Here is a 16,728-nt window from a genome sequence, read left to right as displayed (position 1 = left end):
ACCTTAAATGAACCCCTGTACCCATTAGCTGTCACATCCCAGGGCCCCTTCCCCTCAGCGCCTGGCAACCACGAATCACTTTCTATCTTTATGGATTTGCTTATTCTGGAAATTTCTTAGAAATGGAATCCTACAATATGTGGCCTTTTGTGTCTGGCTTCTTTCCCTTAGTGTGATGTTTTCATGGCGTAGCCTATGTCAGCATTTTGTTCTTTTTCGTGGCTGCATAATATTCCACAGTAGGACGAAACCACCTTTATTTATTCATCCATGGATGGGTACCTGGGTGTTTCCACTTAAGGGCCACTGTAAATAATGCTACTATAAACATTTGTGTACGAGTTTTTGTGCGGACGTTTGTGTTTATGCCTCTTGGGTGCATACCTAGGATCCGAATCACTGGGTCACATGCTAACTCTACATTTACTTTTGAGCCCCCGCCTGACTTTCCCACAGCAGCTGCTCCATTTCACATGCCCATCAGCACTATACGTGGGTTCCAATGTCCCTTCCTCCTTGCCAACACTGTTACTTGTCTGACCCTTTTTCTCCAGATGGGCCCCAGAGGGAGGCTCCCCGGGGGAAGAGCGAGGCCTGGCTCCCGGGGTCTGTGCCTGGGGATGTGACTTGGAGGGAAGCCTGGGTCCTCCTCATCCACCCCCCCACCACGGCTGAGTCATTGCCCGGGATCCTGGGGTGAACTGCCTAGCAGTGGGACCGGCTACACCAGCCACTGCAGAAGTCACCATCAGACTTGACTGAGTCTCCACCCCCAGCCCCAGGCGGCTGGGCTTCCCTGGAAGCAGCTATTTCTGGCTGTTTCTGCTCCAGGGCGGAGCAGTGGTGGGTGGAAAGGTTGAAATTGCTCAGTGGAGTGCTTTTGGGGGCGCCCCGCATTGAGGACCCAGGACAACCTTTCTGAGCGCGCCGGTCCTTCTGGCATTGTCTGAGCGGCAGGCTGGGCCCCCTGCAACCCCGAGAGCACCCTGGGGAGGGGGAGAGCTGAAGGGCAGGCACAGGAACTGGTTTGACCAGGCTGTACCTGCCGGACCCTGTGAGACTCTAGGCAAGGCAGACCTGGGACCGGAGGAAGAGGAGGAAGTGGGATCGATGTGGGCAGGGCTTTCCGTGGCGGGCGAGCAGCTTGGTGGGTGGGGGTGGCAGCTGGCGGCAGGCCAACAGCGTGCCTGGAATCGAGTGGGGTGGGGTCTGCTTAGAATGGAGGTGCAGCAGAAGACAGACAGAGGGAAGCGTTGGTGCTCAGCCTCCTGTCGGCCCCAGAGCTGCCGCTTGTTTGCCAAAGGGCCTCAGGCTGAGTGGTACCCTCTGTAACCCCCACATCCTGACCCGCAAACTGCACTAGCGAGGTCCTTGTGATGACTGCCGTCATTATCGAGTACTGAACGCCGAACTCGCAGCGATGGTCTTGACTTTCTTAGCTCTTGTCGTCTCTGTGGCTCTCTTCTGCATTCACCCTCCTCATCTTTCCGCTGCCCACGTTCCCTTTCCCGGCCCTCGTTTGGCACCATTTTAGCCAAGTGGTTAAGTGTTCCGCCTTCAGAGGCAGCTAACTGGGGTTGGAAATCCTGGCTCTGCCATTCCCAGACATGTGCCCTTGGGCAAGTCATTTCACTTGTTCAAGCCTGAGCCTCAGTTTTCCCATCTGTGAATTGGGGCAATAACAGCAGGCAGGTAATAATAGCAGGTCATTAATCCTCATGCTGGATCAGGAGGACTAACGGATGGGTAGACAGAGGGCTTAACACAGTGCCGAGCACCGTTAGCACCGGATTGCACAAAGAACAGCCAGAGTTGTCAGATCGGGGATCCTGGGCGGGAGGGTACGATGGGTGCCCCGTGCTCGGCCTGGGGATGGGCTGCAGGACTGCTGCAGTCAGCTGCCTGATCTGGCTGCATTGCCTGTAGAGGCTTCGGGAGAGAGATTTGCTGCTTCATTTCTGTACAAAATCCACGTTGTTGCTTTTCAGTTCATGAGTCACACGCCTTGTGGGGTGTCTGCAGGGCTGTGCACATGTCCCCACCTTCTTGTGGCCCCAGGAGCAGGCAGCTCTGTGGGGCCCCAGAGCATTCTTCCCCTCCTCCCTCCCTTCCTTCCTTTGTTCATTCACACAATAGATACTGCTTTTGTTAATTTTTATTTTTTTAATAAAAATTGTATATATTTAAAGTATGTAACAGGGTGTTTATATATATGTATATAGACATGACTAATACAGTCAAGCTAATTAGCATATGCATCTCCTTAAACAGTTACCTTTTTTTCTGAGATGTTGGTCAAAGCGTTCAAAGTTGTAGTCATATAGGCTCTAATGTACAGCGTGGTGACTGTAGTTAGTAAGAGGGGTAGTAGTATTAACTACAGTCACCATGTCGAGAACTAGAGATTTGCTGAGAGTAGATTTCAGGTGCTCTTGCTACATTACATAATTCTGGAGCCCCTGCTAGGAGCCAGGCTCCCTCATGGAGCCCAAAAAACTAAACAAAGAATTGTATCTTTACTATATACTACTAATCACCCTGTAATTACAAATCGGGAGAGGTGCCACTGTGAAGCTGAAATGCAGAAATGCAAGGTACCGTGGGAGAGAACAACTCAGGCAACTTGACTGAGATTGGAGTGATCAGGGAAGGCCTCTCAGAGGAGGTGACATTTCAGCTAGAATCTGAAGTTTGAAGAGGAGTTTGCTGGCCTGAGAGTGAGAAGAAGGAGGGCTCCAGGCCCAGGAAACTGTGTACCTAAAGCTTGGAGGAGCCCAGTTTTTGTTTTGTTTCATTTTGACTTGGGCAATGAAAGAAGGCAGCGTGGCTGACCCAGTCACTGAGGGATTTGGGGAGGGGCAGAGATTAGACCATGCAGCGCCTTGGAGGCAGTGGAAAGGTGGGCCTCGTTGCTGGGCACTGGGTGGAAAAGGAGGTGAGATGGGAGGGAGGAGGGTACCCCACAAACATGATTGTGCAAGTCACATGGCCAGGTGGCAGCAGCTCGGCCCTGGAGTGCCCCAGGCAGGCGTGTATTGCCCGAGGTCCACCTCCAATGGGTGGACACCTCTGTCTGGCCGTCACGGGCTGGGAGCAGGAGCCACACCTGTGGTGGCATGTCAGTGACCCGCTCGAGGTCAGGCAGTCTGCTCTGTGGGGTAGAGGGGGTCAGGTGGCAAAAAAACCCCATAAGCTTATCAGCAATGATTTCTCCCTGCAGAGGCAGCCGCCGCCCGCTTCCTGCCGAGATGGGCCGGTTCAGCCTCACTCGCTACAGCTGGAGATGGAGGGGAGCAGATGGCCCTGCTTGGCCCAGATTCCAGCCAGATTGCCAGGGAGGTGTGGGCGGAGGGACAGGGTTGGTGCCAGCAGCGGGAATATAGGAGAGGAGGGTGGGAGCCACCTCCTTGCCATCTTAGTGGGACCTTGCTTGCATGGGGGAGGGGGGCAGTGGAGACCACTGCATTGTGGTTCTCGAACCAGCAGGTGTTCGGAGCTCTCTAGAGTCAGGGCAAGCGTTCTTAGGAAAGATGTCGATGGTTACATCCCCAGCACCCAGCCCCTGGCAGGACCAGGCAGGAGCGTAGTGGTTGTTTTCCATTCGTATTTTATTTTATTTTTTTAAATTTTTTTTAAAGATTTTATTTATTTATTTGACAGAGATAGAGACAGCCAGCGAGAGAGGGAACACAGCAGGGGGAGTGGGAGAGGAAGAAGCAGGCTCATAGCGGAGAAGCCTGATGTGGGGCTCGATCCCATAACGCCGGGATCACGCCCTGAGCCGAAGGCAGACGCTTAACCGCTGTGCCACCCAGGCGCCCCCCATTCGTATTTTAAAAAAAATAAATGATGGTAGTAGCTTTCAGGTATTTTCTTAGTTAATTCTCACGGCAGCCCCACAGAGGAGCCACTGCAGTGACCCCCGTTTTACAGATGAGGACACTGAGGTACAGAGAGGAGGAGTAACTTGCTTAGAGCCCCAGCTGAACAAATGGGCAAGAACATATGGCTCACACTGACACACCGATGGCAAGATTGGGAGCTGGGGCTTTGGGAGCGGGGAGCTGACCTAAGTGTGGGCACCCACGTGTGGACACGGCTGGCTAGAGGGGAGAGCGTGTCCCGCTTGTGTTTGTGCTCCCTGAGTCCTAGCTGACCCCTGAGACACCCCCAAGCCAGCTTCCTCCATTGTGCAAGGTGCTTGGAGAACATGAGACGAGCCTGGAGAGGTAGGGAGATGCAACTTCCGGGTACAGCTGAGCAAGCTGCACACTGCACCGCTCCAAGGCAAGCCATTCACACAGACTATGATGAGAGCGACACCCCCCTGGAATTGGGCAAGGTGGCTACCGTGTAGGTGGGACCCCACCATGCAAGGCCTTGAAGACCAGGGTCTGCAAACCTTTCCTGTAAAGGGCCAGAGAGTAAGTATTTTAGACTGGGAGGGCCATACAGTCTCTGCTGTTGTAGGGTGAAAGCAGTCTCAGGCCACATGCAAATAAATGAACGCGGATGTGTTGCAGTGAACAACCTGATCTACAGACGCAGGTCGCCTGCCGAATTTGGCCCGCGTACCGTAGTTTGCCAGCCCCACCGAAGGACTGTGAACCTCATTCTAGGAGCAAAGTGGAGCCATGAGAGGGTTTTAAACAGGAAGTGGGAGGAGGCAAGCTCACATTTCACACGGTCCTGAAAGACCTGACCACGCCCCCCAGGACCTGCCGTGTTTCTTCTGTCCTGCATGTAGATCCCTGGGCCCCTGTGTCTGCAGGAGGCCCGGCCCCCATCCTTGCAGAAGCAGAGGCCGCTGCTGTCACTCTGCCGTCACCCTCCCCCCACACCAGCCGTCAGCGCTCCTGCGGTGCTGGTTCCCACTCCGGGCCTCAGGATCAGAGCGGAGCAGCCCCATGGCCAACAGTCTGGGTCTGATTTGCTCTGCTTGGTTGTGTGTGACCCAGACTCTCCGTCTCCTCTTCTCCACGAGGGGAATAACTAGAGACGGGGACCCATGAAAGAAGCCGGTTTGTGCGGACCTGGGTGCAGAAGAAGGGCTCAGTAGGAAGACACTATGGGTGTAGGAATCATTGTCCGTGCGGAACCGGAGGCAGGAAAGCCTGGTCGTGTGTTGGGTATGGGCAGCGGGGTCTTGGCTCTGGTGAGGTGTCCGGAGCCAGGCTCCCCGCTGGAGCACAGCACACTTACAAGGGGGCCTTGGCTCCCGCATACGAATGGCTCTGTAGAGATGGGGGTGATTCGTCGCACCTTCGGGCTGGAAATAACTGCCCGCCATGGGAGGGATTCCACATGGGGCTCCCGTGCAGCAAGGAGAACACCCCGATAATGACTGCACGCAAACACTGCTTTTGGCAGCTGGTGTGTGATTTCTGCCTCAAGGAGTGTCTTCTGGGACAGGAAGCCGGGTTCACCCTCCACCCCTCCATGGGATCGAACCCTTGCCGCATGTGAGCAGAACCTTCCCCATTCCCTCTGGCCCGCGGATGGGCACGCTGGGCCTGGCTGATCAGTGGCCTTGCCATAAATCTTACCCAGGCCTGAGGCTGCGACCAGCTGCTGGGGCATCCTGGGAGGGGCCTGCAGGCAGCGCTGCGTTTGAGAGGCGTGAACCATGGGGGTCATCACCGCGGGGTGGTCTGATTTGCTCAGAGCTGGAGAGGCTGCGTCCTGGGGCGGAGCCAGGGGGCTGCTGATTAGGTCACGGTCCAGGAAGAGTGGCTGAGGACTTACCATGTGCCAGGCCTTAGAGAAAGAACAGTCAGTGCCAGGTCACTGTCCTGCCCCCTTGGGGCTTAGTGTCCTACCGCAGAGAGACCCCATGCCCCTAATTATCCAAACAGTTATGTAATTCTAGTTGTGAAAGGCTATAAGTGAGATGTATGGGAGCTGGTGGGTGTATATAACAGGGGGAGTGCCCTCATCTGGGGAGTTGGAGCTGAGACTTCAAGGTTGAGGAGTGAGGCAGGTGCGTGTGTGTGTACACACGCGTGTGTGCATGCGTGTGTGTTAGTGGTGGATTCATGAATAGGGCTGGCTGGCTGGTGGATGGGTAGATGGATGAACGGATAGATGGTTGACCCTTCCAGGCAGTAGGAACAGGCTATGCAAAAGCTCAGAGGCCAGAGGATGTAAGGTGACTCTACCTGACAAAAGTCTATTGTGGAAGATGTTTGGAGTCTTAACAAAAAAAGCCTGGAGAGGTGGGTAGGCAGGAACGCTGTGTACCGCTGAGCAAGTTGTGTGCTGCACTGCTCTTGGGAGTGCCGGTCTTATAGACAGCAGTGTGAATGGTGCCCCCTGGATTGTGCAGAGTGGAGGCCTTCAGGAGGGATTCCCTCATGCGGACCTTGTGTGTCTTTGTCAGCGTTTTGGATTTTGTTCCCAGAGCAGTGGGGAGCCATGGGTGGCCTTTGACGGCATTGGGGCTAATTTCCATTGATGATACCCCAAAGAAGCACTGTCCTGTAGTACTTTCAGCGCTTTCTAATATGGTAGCCATGCGTGGCTTTTGAGCAGCTGAAGTGTGGCCAGAGGGACTGAGGATGTGACTTTTGAATTTTGAAGAATTTAAGTTTCGAAAGCTATAATAATAGCCCAATGTGGCTAGTGGTTGCACGGTGGACAGGGCCGCTCCAGGGACCCTGACTGTCCCCTCCGCTGATTCTGCCCCTGCTAACCCCAGTCTCCTGAAGACGCTGCCTCTTGCCAGAAGGCTGGTGGAGGCCTCAAACTCACCTTTGTGTGGACCCCAGGTCACATGAAGGCCCAGGATGCCATGGGGCTGTGGTGTCAGGAACTGGGCCTGATGAGGATGGAGCTGAGGGCCTGTGTCCATCCCCCACTGCGCCTGAGAGCTCGTCTCCCCACCCCCCCCAGCCCCGCACCTGCTGGGGTGCTGACCCGGTATTTGTCCTGTGGCACGGGTGGCCTCCTCGCCCTTCCCGACTCACTCCTAGTTTCCCCACAGCAGTTTTCTCATCCATACGAAGGTGAGCCATTCATACTTGCCTCCCATGCCTGTTCTAAAGAGTGAACAGGGGCGCCGGGGTGGCGCAGTCATTAAGTGTCTGCCTTCGGCTCACGGCGTGATCCCAGCGTTCTGGGATCGAGCCCCACATCAGGCTCCTCTGCTGGGAGCCTGCTTCTTCCTCTCCCACTCCCCCTGCTTGTGTTCCCTCTCTCGCTGGCTGTCTCTCTCAAATAAATAAATAAATAAAATCTTAAAAAAAAAAAAAAAGAGTGAACAAGCCGGTTAGCATCAGGACCTGGGGGAAAGTGGGTCTTCCCCGGGCCCGTCGCATCGCCGTGCATCCGGTGCATGACGGGACGCTCACTCCTGTCCCGTCTGTTGCAGTACGCTACTTCCTGAAGAACAAGGTCAGCCCTGATCTGTGCAATGAGGATGGACTGACAGCTCTGCACCAGGTAAGGCCGGGCTCGTCGGGGCCCCCGGATCCCTGCCCCCCACCTGAACAATTACCCAGTCTCCCTGCTTTTTCCTGCCCAGGACCCTCAAGGAAGAGGTAGGGAAGGGAAGCCTCAGCTGCCTCATCTGAAAGGCTCTTCTCTACTTGGGGGAGAGACGTGTGTCCGTTACAAACACGCCCACGGAGCCCCTGTGCACACGTGCGCACAGCACACACATGGCCTCTAGGGACAGGGAGCCTTTGTCCACTGCGTCCTCACTGCCCCGCAAAAGGCTTGACGAACAAAGCAAGTTTGTTTTGAGCTTCAAGTTTATGAAGCATGTTTATTCGCACCCACCAGGCATCCCTCCACCCTGGTGAGAAAGGTGATTGCCAGGGAGGCCGTGTGACCTGCCTGGGTCACATGCCATGATCTATGGCCATGAACCAGGTGCTGTCATAGCAGTGCAAAGGGCTAGCCTCCTAGTTGGTCCCCGGCGTTCAGTTGCACTGCCCTGTTTCATTCTTCACGCGGTGGCCACAGGGATGTTCAGGCCAAAGTCGGATGTGACTCGAAGCCCTCTGGGTCTTCCCACAGGGCCCCTTGAGGCCTGGCCCCTGACCAGCCCTCCGTGCTTCCTGGCTGTCCAGGCTCCAGTCACGTGGCTTTTCTGTTCCGTCCACACACTGGCTGCTCCCCACCGCCTTTCTCATGGCATGTGGGTACATGCCCTGGTTCTCCCCAGTGAGAGGCATGGGCCCGAGAGCTGTGCTGTGACGTAGTATCCTTACCTTCCGAGCACCGCCCCCCTGTGGCCGTTTGAGCCATTAGCCTATTTGATGTCCGCCTACTGCCCAGACTCAGTCTCGTGAGGGCAGAGCCCATGTCTCTAGCTCATTGGTATGTCCTAGCGTCTTTCCCCTTGCTGGCATACAGTGGGTGCTCAATATGTGCATGCTGACTTAATGAACACACGGAAGCCTCCCTGTGCCCTGGCCCAAGTTTCTGAGCAGGTGGACTTGAATTCAACCTGGCGGGAGGGAGGCCAGGCTGCTGGACCCCCCAGACTGGAGAGCCTCTCCCTGTCTCCACGAGGGCAGGAAAGGATGGACAACGACTGGCCGCTGCCCCCACTCAGGAGCCCCAGGAGCAAGCCCCGCCCCCAGCCATCCGCCCTCTGGCTTCCCATGTGTCCTTTGGCTGCTTTTCCTGTCCACAGGGTGTCCCGCATCCACTAATTCTAGCTGTGTGATCTTGGGCAAGTTACTTAAGCTCTCTGTGCCTCTTTCCTCATCTGTGGAATCAGGATAACCAGTACCCACCTCATGGGGTTGTTGTGAGGATTAAGTGAACACACAGCCCTGAGGCATCTCCCGACACTGCGTAAATACGAGATGGCATTATCGTTATTAGAATCTGTCACGTTGTTTGCGTCTGTGCAGCCACTTCGCTCATGTGAAGCCTAGGTTGATCCTCACAACAGCCCTTTGAAATGTTATCATCCCCATTTTCTGGCTCAGGAAACCGAGGCTCAGGGAAGCACCGTGCAGTAGGGTCTTCTCCGATGGCGGGATGGCCTGTGCCTCTGCCCTGGGCAGGGCGGTAGCCGCCAGCCACGGGGGCTCGAGCACTGGGCATGTTGTTCTGAGGAGGGAATGAGGCATTTCGCGGCCAGAGGTTAACAGGGTGGTCCCGGTGGCTCCTCCCAAAGCCCTCACAGCCGTCACCCCGCGGGGCTGTCATTCCGTTGTCACTGCTGCTCCATCCCACCGAGCCGCAGATTAAGAAGCAGCTTCACAGGCCTGGCAAAGGAGTGGGGCTCTTCTCCTCTTGGCAACAGGGAGCCTTCGGGGTTTGTAACCTGAGACGGATGGTTTGGTGAGGGTGGAGGGGTTGGGAAGGGGAGCGACAGGGCGGCAGGGAGAGCCGGTGAAGCCTCGCCAGGGGGCAGTGATTTAGGATGGATGTGGGAAGGGAGGGGGCGGGAGGAGCCATCCAACGGCAGGTGCCATTTCCCACCTCGGGGAATGTCGGGGGCGAAGCTGCCCATACCACCACCAACCACCCCAGCGTGTACCCCAACCCAGCCCTTGCTCTGGCCGAGTCTTTAAGGCTGGGCACCCCTCTCACAAGCTTGCAATTCTGGGTGAACAGTCTCCTCCTTTTCAACCTGAGTTCCCCCGCCACCCCATCCTCACGTTTTCTGCAGCCCTAAGGGTGGGTTCTCTGGCCCTGCTGTCTGCTGACACATGGGCTGAGCCGCTCCTCCTTTGGACAGGGACTCCTCAGACCCACCTCCCAGGACAGCCAGCCAGCCTGGGGCCCCTTGCAGGTCCCCACGGCCTCACTCCAGTGCCTTTGGCGCCCTCTGCTGGCCATGCTCTACCACTGCATGGTTCTCTCAACCACCTGAGGCAGCGCCACACTTCCTTGACTCACCTGTACCCCGCCCTTAGACCCAGCCAAGCCCAGACCGGCTGGAGCAGAAAGAGAACCTGGATCTCTGGTATCATCTGTGTAAACAGCTGCTCCTTCCCCACATGCCCTTCTGGTGCTGAACCCTGGCTCTGCTGGGGAAGGGGTTGGGCGCCACGGCCCTGTATCCCATCCCCACACCCAGGGTCGTGGGCTCCCAAAGGTGCCCCTGATTCTTCTGCTGACATCCAGTCACTTCTCCCTATGGTCACAGATACTGCTGTAGGCTCAGCCACCATCATCTCTTAACTGGATGATTTCAACATAGCTTCTCGCTGTTCCTCTCCTCCCCGAAAAGTGCTCACACGCAGTCTGTTCTCCACATGCACCCAGGGGGAGATTAAAAAGAAAAAAACTAATCTGCTTATGCTGCTTCTCTGAATAAAACTCTGCAGCATCTCCCAGTGCGTGAGGGCCAAGCCCTTACCTGGATGGGGAGTACGTAGCCCAGATCCCTGCTTCGTCCCCTGCTGGCATCTCCATCCTGGTCTATAAAGTGACTTCCTGTCTTCCTCCTCTGTCCTCGCCTCTCTCTGGAGTGAGGCCTCTAATGGCTGGCAGAGCTCTTTGTCTGGGGGGCTGCCGAGGAGCCTTCTGTCTCACCAGGGCTGACCTTCATTGGATCATGTGGGACCCCGATATAGGGGTGATGTGAAGGTGGGTTCTTTGCGGGGGAGGCTTGGTTACTTGGGGCATCCCCGAGGACGGAGCTCCTGGGTCAGAAGTCCCTGAGTCAGAGGTATCAGACTGTGACCTAGGGCCACACTTTGGAGGCGACCGCCAGGAAGAAGGACTCCCCCCAATATCCCGCTCATCCCACTGCCACCCACTCCTGCTCCAACCGAGCAGCCTTCCTGGAATGTATCCGTTCTCTAAGTCAGAGTTGTCCACACAATTTTGTTTGAAGAAAGCATTCAGAAATTAAAAAGAAGATTTTAAAGCCTCATCCGAAGTTGTGTTTCATGTCTCCAACACTTGCAAGGCATCTTTTTGCCGCCCCTCATGTCTTTTATGTTTCTCTTGTATTTGTATCTTAAATATTATGAACTTACTCGTGGGGAAACTGAGGCTCAGAAAGGTTATGCGGCTTGCTCAAGGTCACGCGGCGTGTAAGTCATACAGCTGGATTCAGACTCAGTTTGGCTCCGCTGTCCTTCTTGTGGCCTCCCAGCCCTGCAGGAGCTGACCCTGCCTCTGTCCCCCTTTGCCCCCCGCAGTGCTGCATCGACAACTTTGAGGAGATTGTCAAGCTGCTCCTTTCCCATGGTGCCAACGTGAATGCCAAGGACAATGAGCTGTGGACACCCCTGCATGCAGCGGCCACCTGCGGCCACATCAACCTGGTGAAGATCCTCGTTCAGTAGTACGTGGCCCTCTCTCCTCCGGGGCAGCCTCCGCCCTGCCTTTGGTGGTTCTCTGTTGGTTTTGTTTTGTTTCTGCCTTCCGTTTCCCTCCTCTCTCTCCTTTTCCACTTCCTCTGCCTCTCATGGTGCCTGGTGTCTCTTTCTCCCCACACCCTCCCTCCAGCTCTGTCTCTGCCTCTCTCTCTCTCTCCTCCTCTGCATCCCCCTTCCCCTCCTCCCTCCATCTCTGTGTGCCTTTCCCACTCCTCTTTGTCTCTCTTCATTCTGTCTCTCCCTTGGTCCTGTTCCCCCCCAAAATATTGACACATAACATAAGCTCGACCACCCTTGCATTGCGGGAATGATTCCCTTTGGTCTTGGTGTGTGATCCTTTTGACGTGCTGCCGCATTGGGGCTGCTGGTGTTTTGTGGAGAACTTTGGCATCGTGTTCCTGAGGGATGTGGGCCTGTAGATTTCGTTCCCTGTAGGGGCTTGGTCTGGCTTCATATCAGGGTAGCAGTCCCTTTTTTAAAATTTTTCTCTGTCTCTGTGAGTCCGTGAGTTTATACCCCTCTCCTCTCCTCTCCTCTCTTTATGGCTTGTTGCCATTTTTGGCTTCTCTTGCTATTGAAAAAAAAAAAAAAAAAAAAGCAAGCGTATTTCCTTGGCCCTGTCTCCCAAATGCTATTTACATGCTTTTCCTTTGGGGCAAAACCTGCTTTGAGGGGCACCATGGAGCAATGTTTTTCCTAGAAATCAGGCCATTTCTGTATATGCTGTTCTGATGGGCCTTTCTGGCCCTGGAATTCCTTCCAGTCTGCTCAGGTTCTGTAAACCCATAGAAAAGACAACATTCCATTTCAAGTGGGTTTGATTGAATTCATCTAATAATTGGTGGGCACTTGAGCTGGGCGCTGGGCACTGGGCACTCCGGGAGGCAGAAGTCCTAAGGGACCAGGCAGGGAACCAGGGGATTTCAGTGCTGGTGCTGAGACAGAGTGGGTCCTCGGAGGCCATGGAGAGCATCTGAGTGCAGGGAGTCAGGAAGAGTAGCCAAGAGCAGGTGACCTTTTGCAGAGGTCTCGGAAAAGCAGCAGGAGCTCATCAGGTGCCTGGGGGGGGGGGGGCGACGGAGGGGATAGTAGAGGCTCAGAGAGGTGGCTCAGCTTGCCCAAGGGGGAGACAGAGAGGTCTCAGTGCAGGGCCGTTTGGCCTGACGACTTATGGTGGCCCATGCCCACACCTCTGATGGGAACCTGGGTGTGACTCAGTCTGCCAGGAGCACCTGAGCAGTGATGGTGCCTAGAGGGAAAGGGAGCAGTGCCGGCCTAGTGCGGTGGGTCCCCAACGCTGATCTGTACCAGAATCATGGCGGGCGTGGGTTCAGGGTACCCACTCCCAAGCCCCACCCCCAGAGGCTGTTTCATTGAGTCTGGAGTAGAGTCCAGGAAGCTGCACTGTATTTCAGGGATGCCCGGGGAACTGTGCAGGGCAGCCCAGGGACACACGCGGAAACCACTGGACCAAAAAGGAGGCTCTGCCAGGGAGCCCCAGGCCTCTGTCAGCCTCTGGGATGGGACTTGGAGACGGTGGGGGAGAGCTGCGGATGTTTCTGCATGGGACACAGGTTGAAACAGAGCTGGGGTTTGAGTCTTGACCCTCCCACGTCCTCGCTGTGTGACCTCGGACAAGCGACTGAACTTGTCTGAGTCTTTGTTTCCTCTTGAGTGAGATGGGCCAACAGGAACAACCCAAAAGGACTAGTATGAAGAGTAGAGATGATATGTGTATACAGCCATTCGTGTTATTTGTGTTATGGTCACCAGGGAGGACTTTGACATTTGTCCCCAAGTGCCTGCCTGCTGGCCCAACAGAGCAGGAAGCTGGGGGAGGTCTGCTGGGACAGCTCTCCTGGGAGAAGCTGAGTCCTGAAGCCATTGTCCTAGCTGGGGTGCCCCGGGGAGAGGGAGGGGGTGCTGGTGTGCATAGTGGGGCTGCAGACGAGAGGCTGAAGGGCAGAGGCAGCCAGACCAACCCCAGCCACACCTCCCCGCCCTCACTCTCAACCTCTCTCTGCAGCGGGGCCGACTTACTCGCTGTCAACTCGGATGGGAACATGCCGTATGACCTCTGCGAGGATGAGCCCACCCTGGATGTCATCGAGACGTGCATGGCATACCAGGGTAAGGCCAGGGCGGCACACCCTAACGTGGGCACCAGTGCGCCAGTGAGCTGGCTACGTGCCTGCCTTGTGCTCAGCGCTCAGGAAATGGGACAGGTCCTCATTATGATTGTTAGCCCAGTGATTAGCAAGATGAGGACACAAAAGGACCCTTGGAAAACCGTGCTGTGCAGAAGGGAGGCATTGTTCTCCTCCATGTCACCCACACACGCGGGCGGCCTCAGCTGGCCCTGTCTCCTCTTCGTCAGCTGTGACAATCCAATTCAATAAACATTCACAAGAAAGATATATACCCATTTGGGAAAATAATCAAGAGTCAAGAACATTCGCGGGTGCCCGCTCTGTGCCAGGCACCACGCTGGCTGCCAGGGGCCGGGGTAAACAAGCTGTGGGCTGTTCTCCGCTCACAAATGAGCTTCAGAGAGGAAACAAATGTAGCAATCAGAGACCTGCTCGCCCCCACCACCACGTGGACATATTTCTGAAGGTCTGCGCAGAAAGACAGCTCAAATCCAGACCCTTGGCCGCAGTGTGAGGGCCGGCCGGGACTCTGCCGTTGAGTTCCTTCCCGGGATGCTGTGATAGCCACGATGTGGTCCCTCCATCCCCCCGGCACCCGGGCTCTGCCTGTCCGTCTTCTGTCGATAGTCTTTGTTTTTGTACCAGTCTGGTGAATCTCTGGGCCCCTCTTCAGGAATCGTGTTTTCAAATGCCGTCCTTACAATCACAGGATTGATGATAAAGGAACCCAATGATATTAAACTATAGCTACCAAAATATTTCCAAATGTGTTATGTCGAAACTTGATTAGTTCCCGAAATAGCAAGATAGCGTGTTAGGAAGGTCCATGCACTTTCTGTTGGTGGCAGTCATAGTCCTTGCTAGTTCTGTTGTGGGTTTGGCTTACGGCCTCATGGAAGGAAATGAGATATTTCAGCTCAAGGTTAGTGCGAATGAAATTGTAATTTTTTTTCCCCTTCTTTCAAGTTTACAGACATTCCCCAGATTCTGTCCCAGAATGTTCGCTCTAATGGACTTTTGATTAGAACATGTCACTTTCGCCTCCTTAAATACCACTTAGTAGCCGCCAGGAACACTTAGACTGTTAGCCAGAGATTCAGGCTACAGAACGTCTGTCCAGGTCCTTCCACCTCAATTGACTCAGCTTGCTACTCAGAAGTTATGTATTTGTTCATTCATTCATTCCCATAATGGAAATTCATGAAGCACTGTGCTGCAGACCCAGCCGTGGACGGGACGAGGGGAACTACCAGAACACCTGGTCAGATAGGTGGTCAGAGGAGGTCAGCAAGGGAGGTGATCCTGGCCGGGTCTACAGCATGAGGCAGAGCCAGCCATTTGAGCTGGTGGAGGCAGACAGGTGGAGGCAGACGGGTGGAGGCAGACAGGTGGAGGCAGACAGGCGGATGGTAGGGATTTCTGATGTAGAGGAACAGAATATGCAACAGTAACCAAAACTATTGTGGTGCCTCCTGGGCACCAGGCAGGAGTGGCCTTGTTCTGTGGGCTGGTCCGTGGGTGTGTCTTCACTGGGCCTGGGAGACAGTGACCTATGGGCCTGCCTGTCTACTCCCTTGCCCGGCAGACCCTGCGGAGCAGGAGCCATGCCTCGGCCATCTGCCCCGCCACCCCTCCCCGTGTGGGGCCTAGGCCCCGGGTGACGTCTCAATCCCCTCTTCCTATGCAGGCATCACCCAAGAGAGAATCAACGAGATGCGGGCAGCCCCTGAGCAGCAGATGATTGCAGACATTCACTGTATGATCGCCGCGGGCCAGGACCTTGACTGGGTGGATGCCCAGGGCGCCACACTGGTGAGCAGATGGGCCGGTGGGCCGGGGCTGGGGGGCTCAGTACCAGAACCCAGACGGGCTGGGACTGCAGGGGCCCAGCACCTGGTCGAAGTTAAGCTGATACAGTTGGGGCCCGTCCGTGGCTTGAACCTCCTCCAGACCGGCTTTGGGGTCAGGGTTGCCCCTGGAATACAGAGTGAGCAGAGCGGGGCTTAGCGCCTTCGAGAATCCAGCCAGTCTCAGCTGGGGCTGGGAGTCAGGAGCCCTGCTGTCCACCAGCTCTGTCTCCCAGTTCCTCCTTCCCCTCACATTCCACGTGTCCGTCCAAGCTCATTATGTTGTCGCCCTGTAGGGGTGTCTCCCACGTAAAGACTGGAGCTGCCAGCCACCCAGTCGCCCGTGCCACCTTGCTTTGCACCGTCCATTCCCCTGCCTTAGGATCTCTTCTCCCACCCCTCAGCAGCCTCCCCAAACCTCGCCGCAACAGCCTTTCCCCTGGGTTCTTTGACTTCCGAGTCCAGACACCCCCAGTCATCCATCCACCCATCCATCCATCCATCCGTCAGTTCATCCATCCATCCTGTCCACACACACCTGTGTGCCACATGCTTCCCTAGACCCTGGAGACAGAGAACAAGGGAGCCCTCTTCTCTCTCGGGTCTGCCTGATTGGCTCCGCTCATCCTTTCAGCTCCAGTGTCAGGGATTGGCAACTTTGGCCTCTCTCCATAGGCTCTTCCAGCGCGATGGAGCCCAGTATTGGGGAGGGTCTGCTTCTGAGGCTCTAACTGAAAGCAAGAGCATGGGCTCGGAAGCCCATGTACCCCCTTCACTGATGGCTGGGCCCTGGCCTTGGCTTGGGGTCCATGCTGGCCGTGAGCACTCAGGAGCCTCAAAATCTTGCGCTTACCAGGTAGGGCTCAGCGGTACCAAGACTCCTCAGTGGCCCTCAGGCCTGCCCTGCTGGCTCAGGTGTAATCACTGGGCTTCTCCCACCTGCTTCCTGAGCCCCACCCTCTGCCTCATACTCTTTCCTATTAACTGGGTCCCTGCTCAGCCCCGCACTCAAAGATAGAGTCCCGTAGTGAGACTGAACGCTGCAGTATAAAGGCAAAGCCAGGCTGTCCTGGGGCAGGGCCCACCCTGGCTGGAGCTCCCTTGGGTCTGTGGCTGGGCCCTCCAGACACACGGGTTTCCTCCTCTTGGACTGAGGCTGGCCTCGGGGTGGCCCAGACCACATGGGCCAGACCCATACTAGGCCTCGGGTCTTCCTTCCCAGTAAAGTGGGGATAACTAATAGCCCCTTCCTCACCAGGCTGTTGGGAGGAATACATGGGATTCTCTAAACCCTCAGTAGATATTAGTGGTTCACAGTATCATTATTATTACTAATGCTATCATTATCCCAGTCATGCCCTTTTATTCCCTCCAAGTACGAGGCTGCACAGTTTGTAATGTCTGGCTGGCCCTGCCGGGTGTCATCCTCCACAGCTG

General features: G+C 55.6%; 1 protein-coding gene across 4 annotated transcripts in view; it reads left to right on the top strand.

Annotated features, from left to right (window-relative positions):
* Positions 1 to 16,728, top strand: part of PPP1R16B (protein phosphatase 1 regulatory subunit 16B) — a 92,239-nt gene that overhangs the window by 61,340 nt on the left and 14,171 nt on the right. For all 4 annotated transcript variants that reach the window (XM_087853582.1, XM_045804614.2, XM_045804615.2 and 1 more), the window contains 4 exons: positions 7,370 to 7,440; positions 11,115 to 11,260; positions 13,321 to 13,424; positions 15,132 to 15,256. In XM_087853582.1, the coding sequence (XP_087709708.1) occupies positions 7,370 to 7,440; positions 11,115 to 11,260; positions 13,321 to 13,424; positions 15,132 to 15,256 (446 nt within the window). The remainder of the gene's footprint in view (positions 1 to 7,369; positions 7,441 to 11,114; positions 11,261 to 13,320; positions 13,425 to 15,131; positions 15,257 to 16,728) is intronic.

Source organism: Ursus americanus, chromosome 22, assembly GCF_024610735.1.
Source record: "Ursus americanus isolate L20-20 chromosome 22, mUrsAme1.1.p, whole genome shotgun sequence".
NCBI lineage: Eukaryota > Metazoa > Chordata > Mammalia > Carnivora > Ursidae > Ursus > Ursus americanus.
Note: the sequence above shows the minus strand (reverse complement) of the source record. Positions and strands in the feature narration are given on the sequence as shown.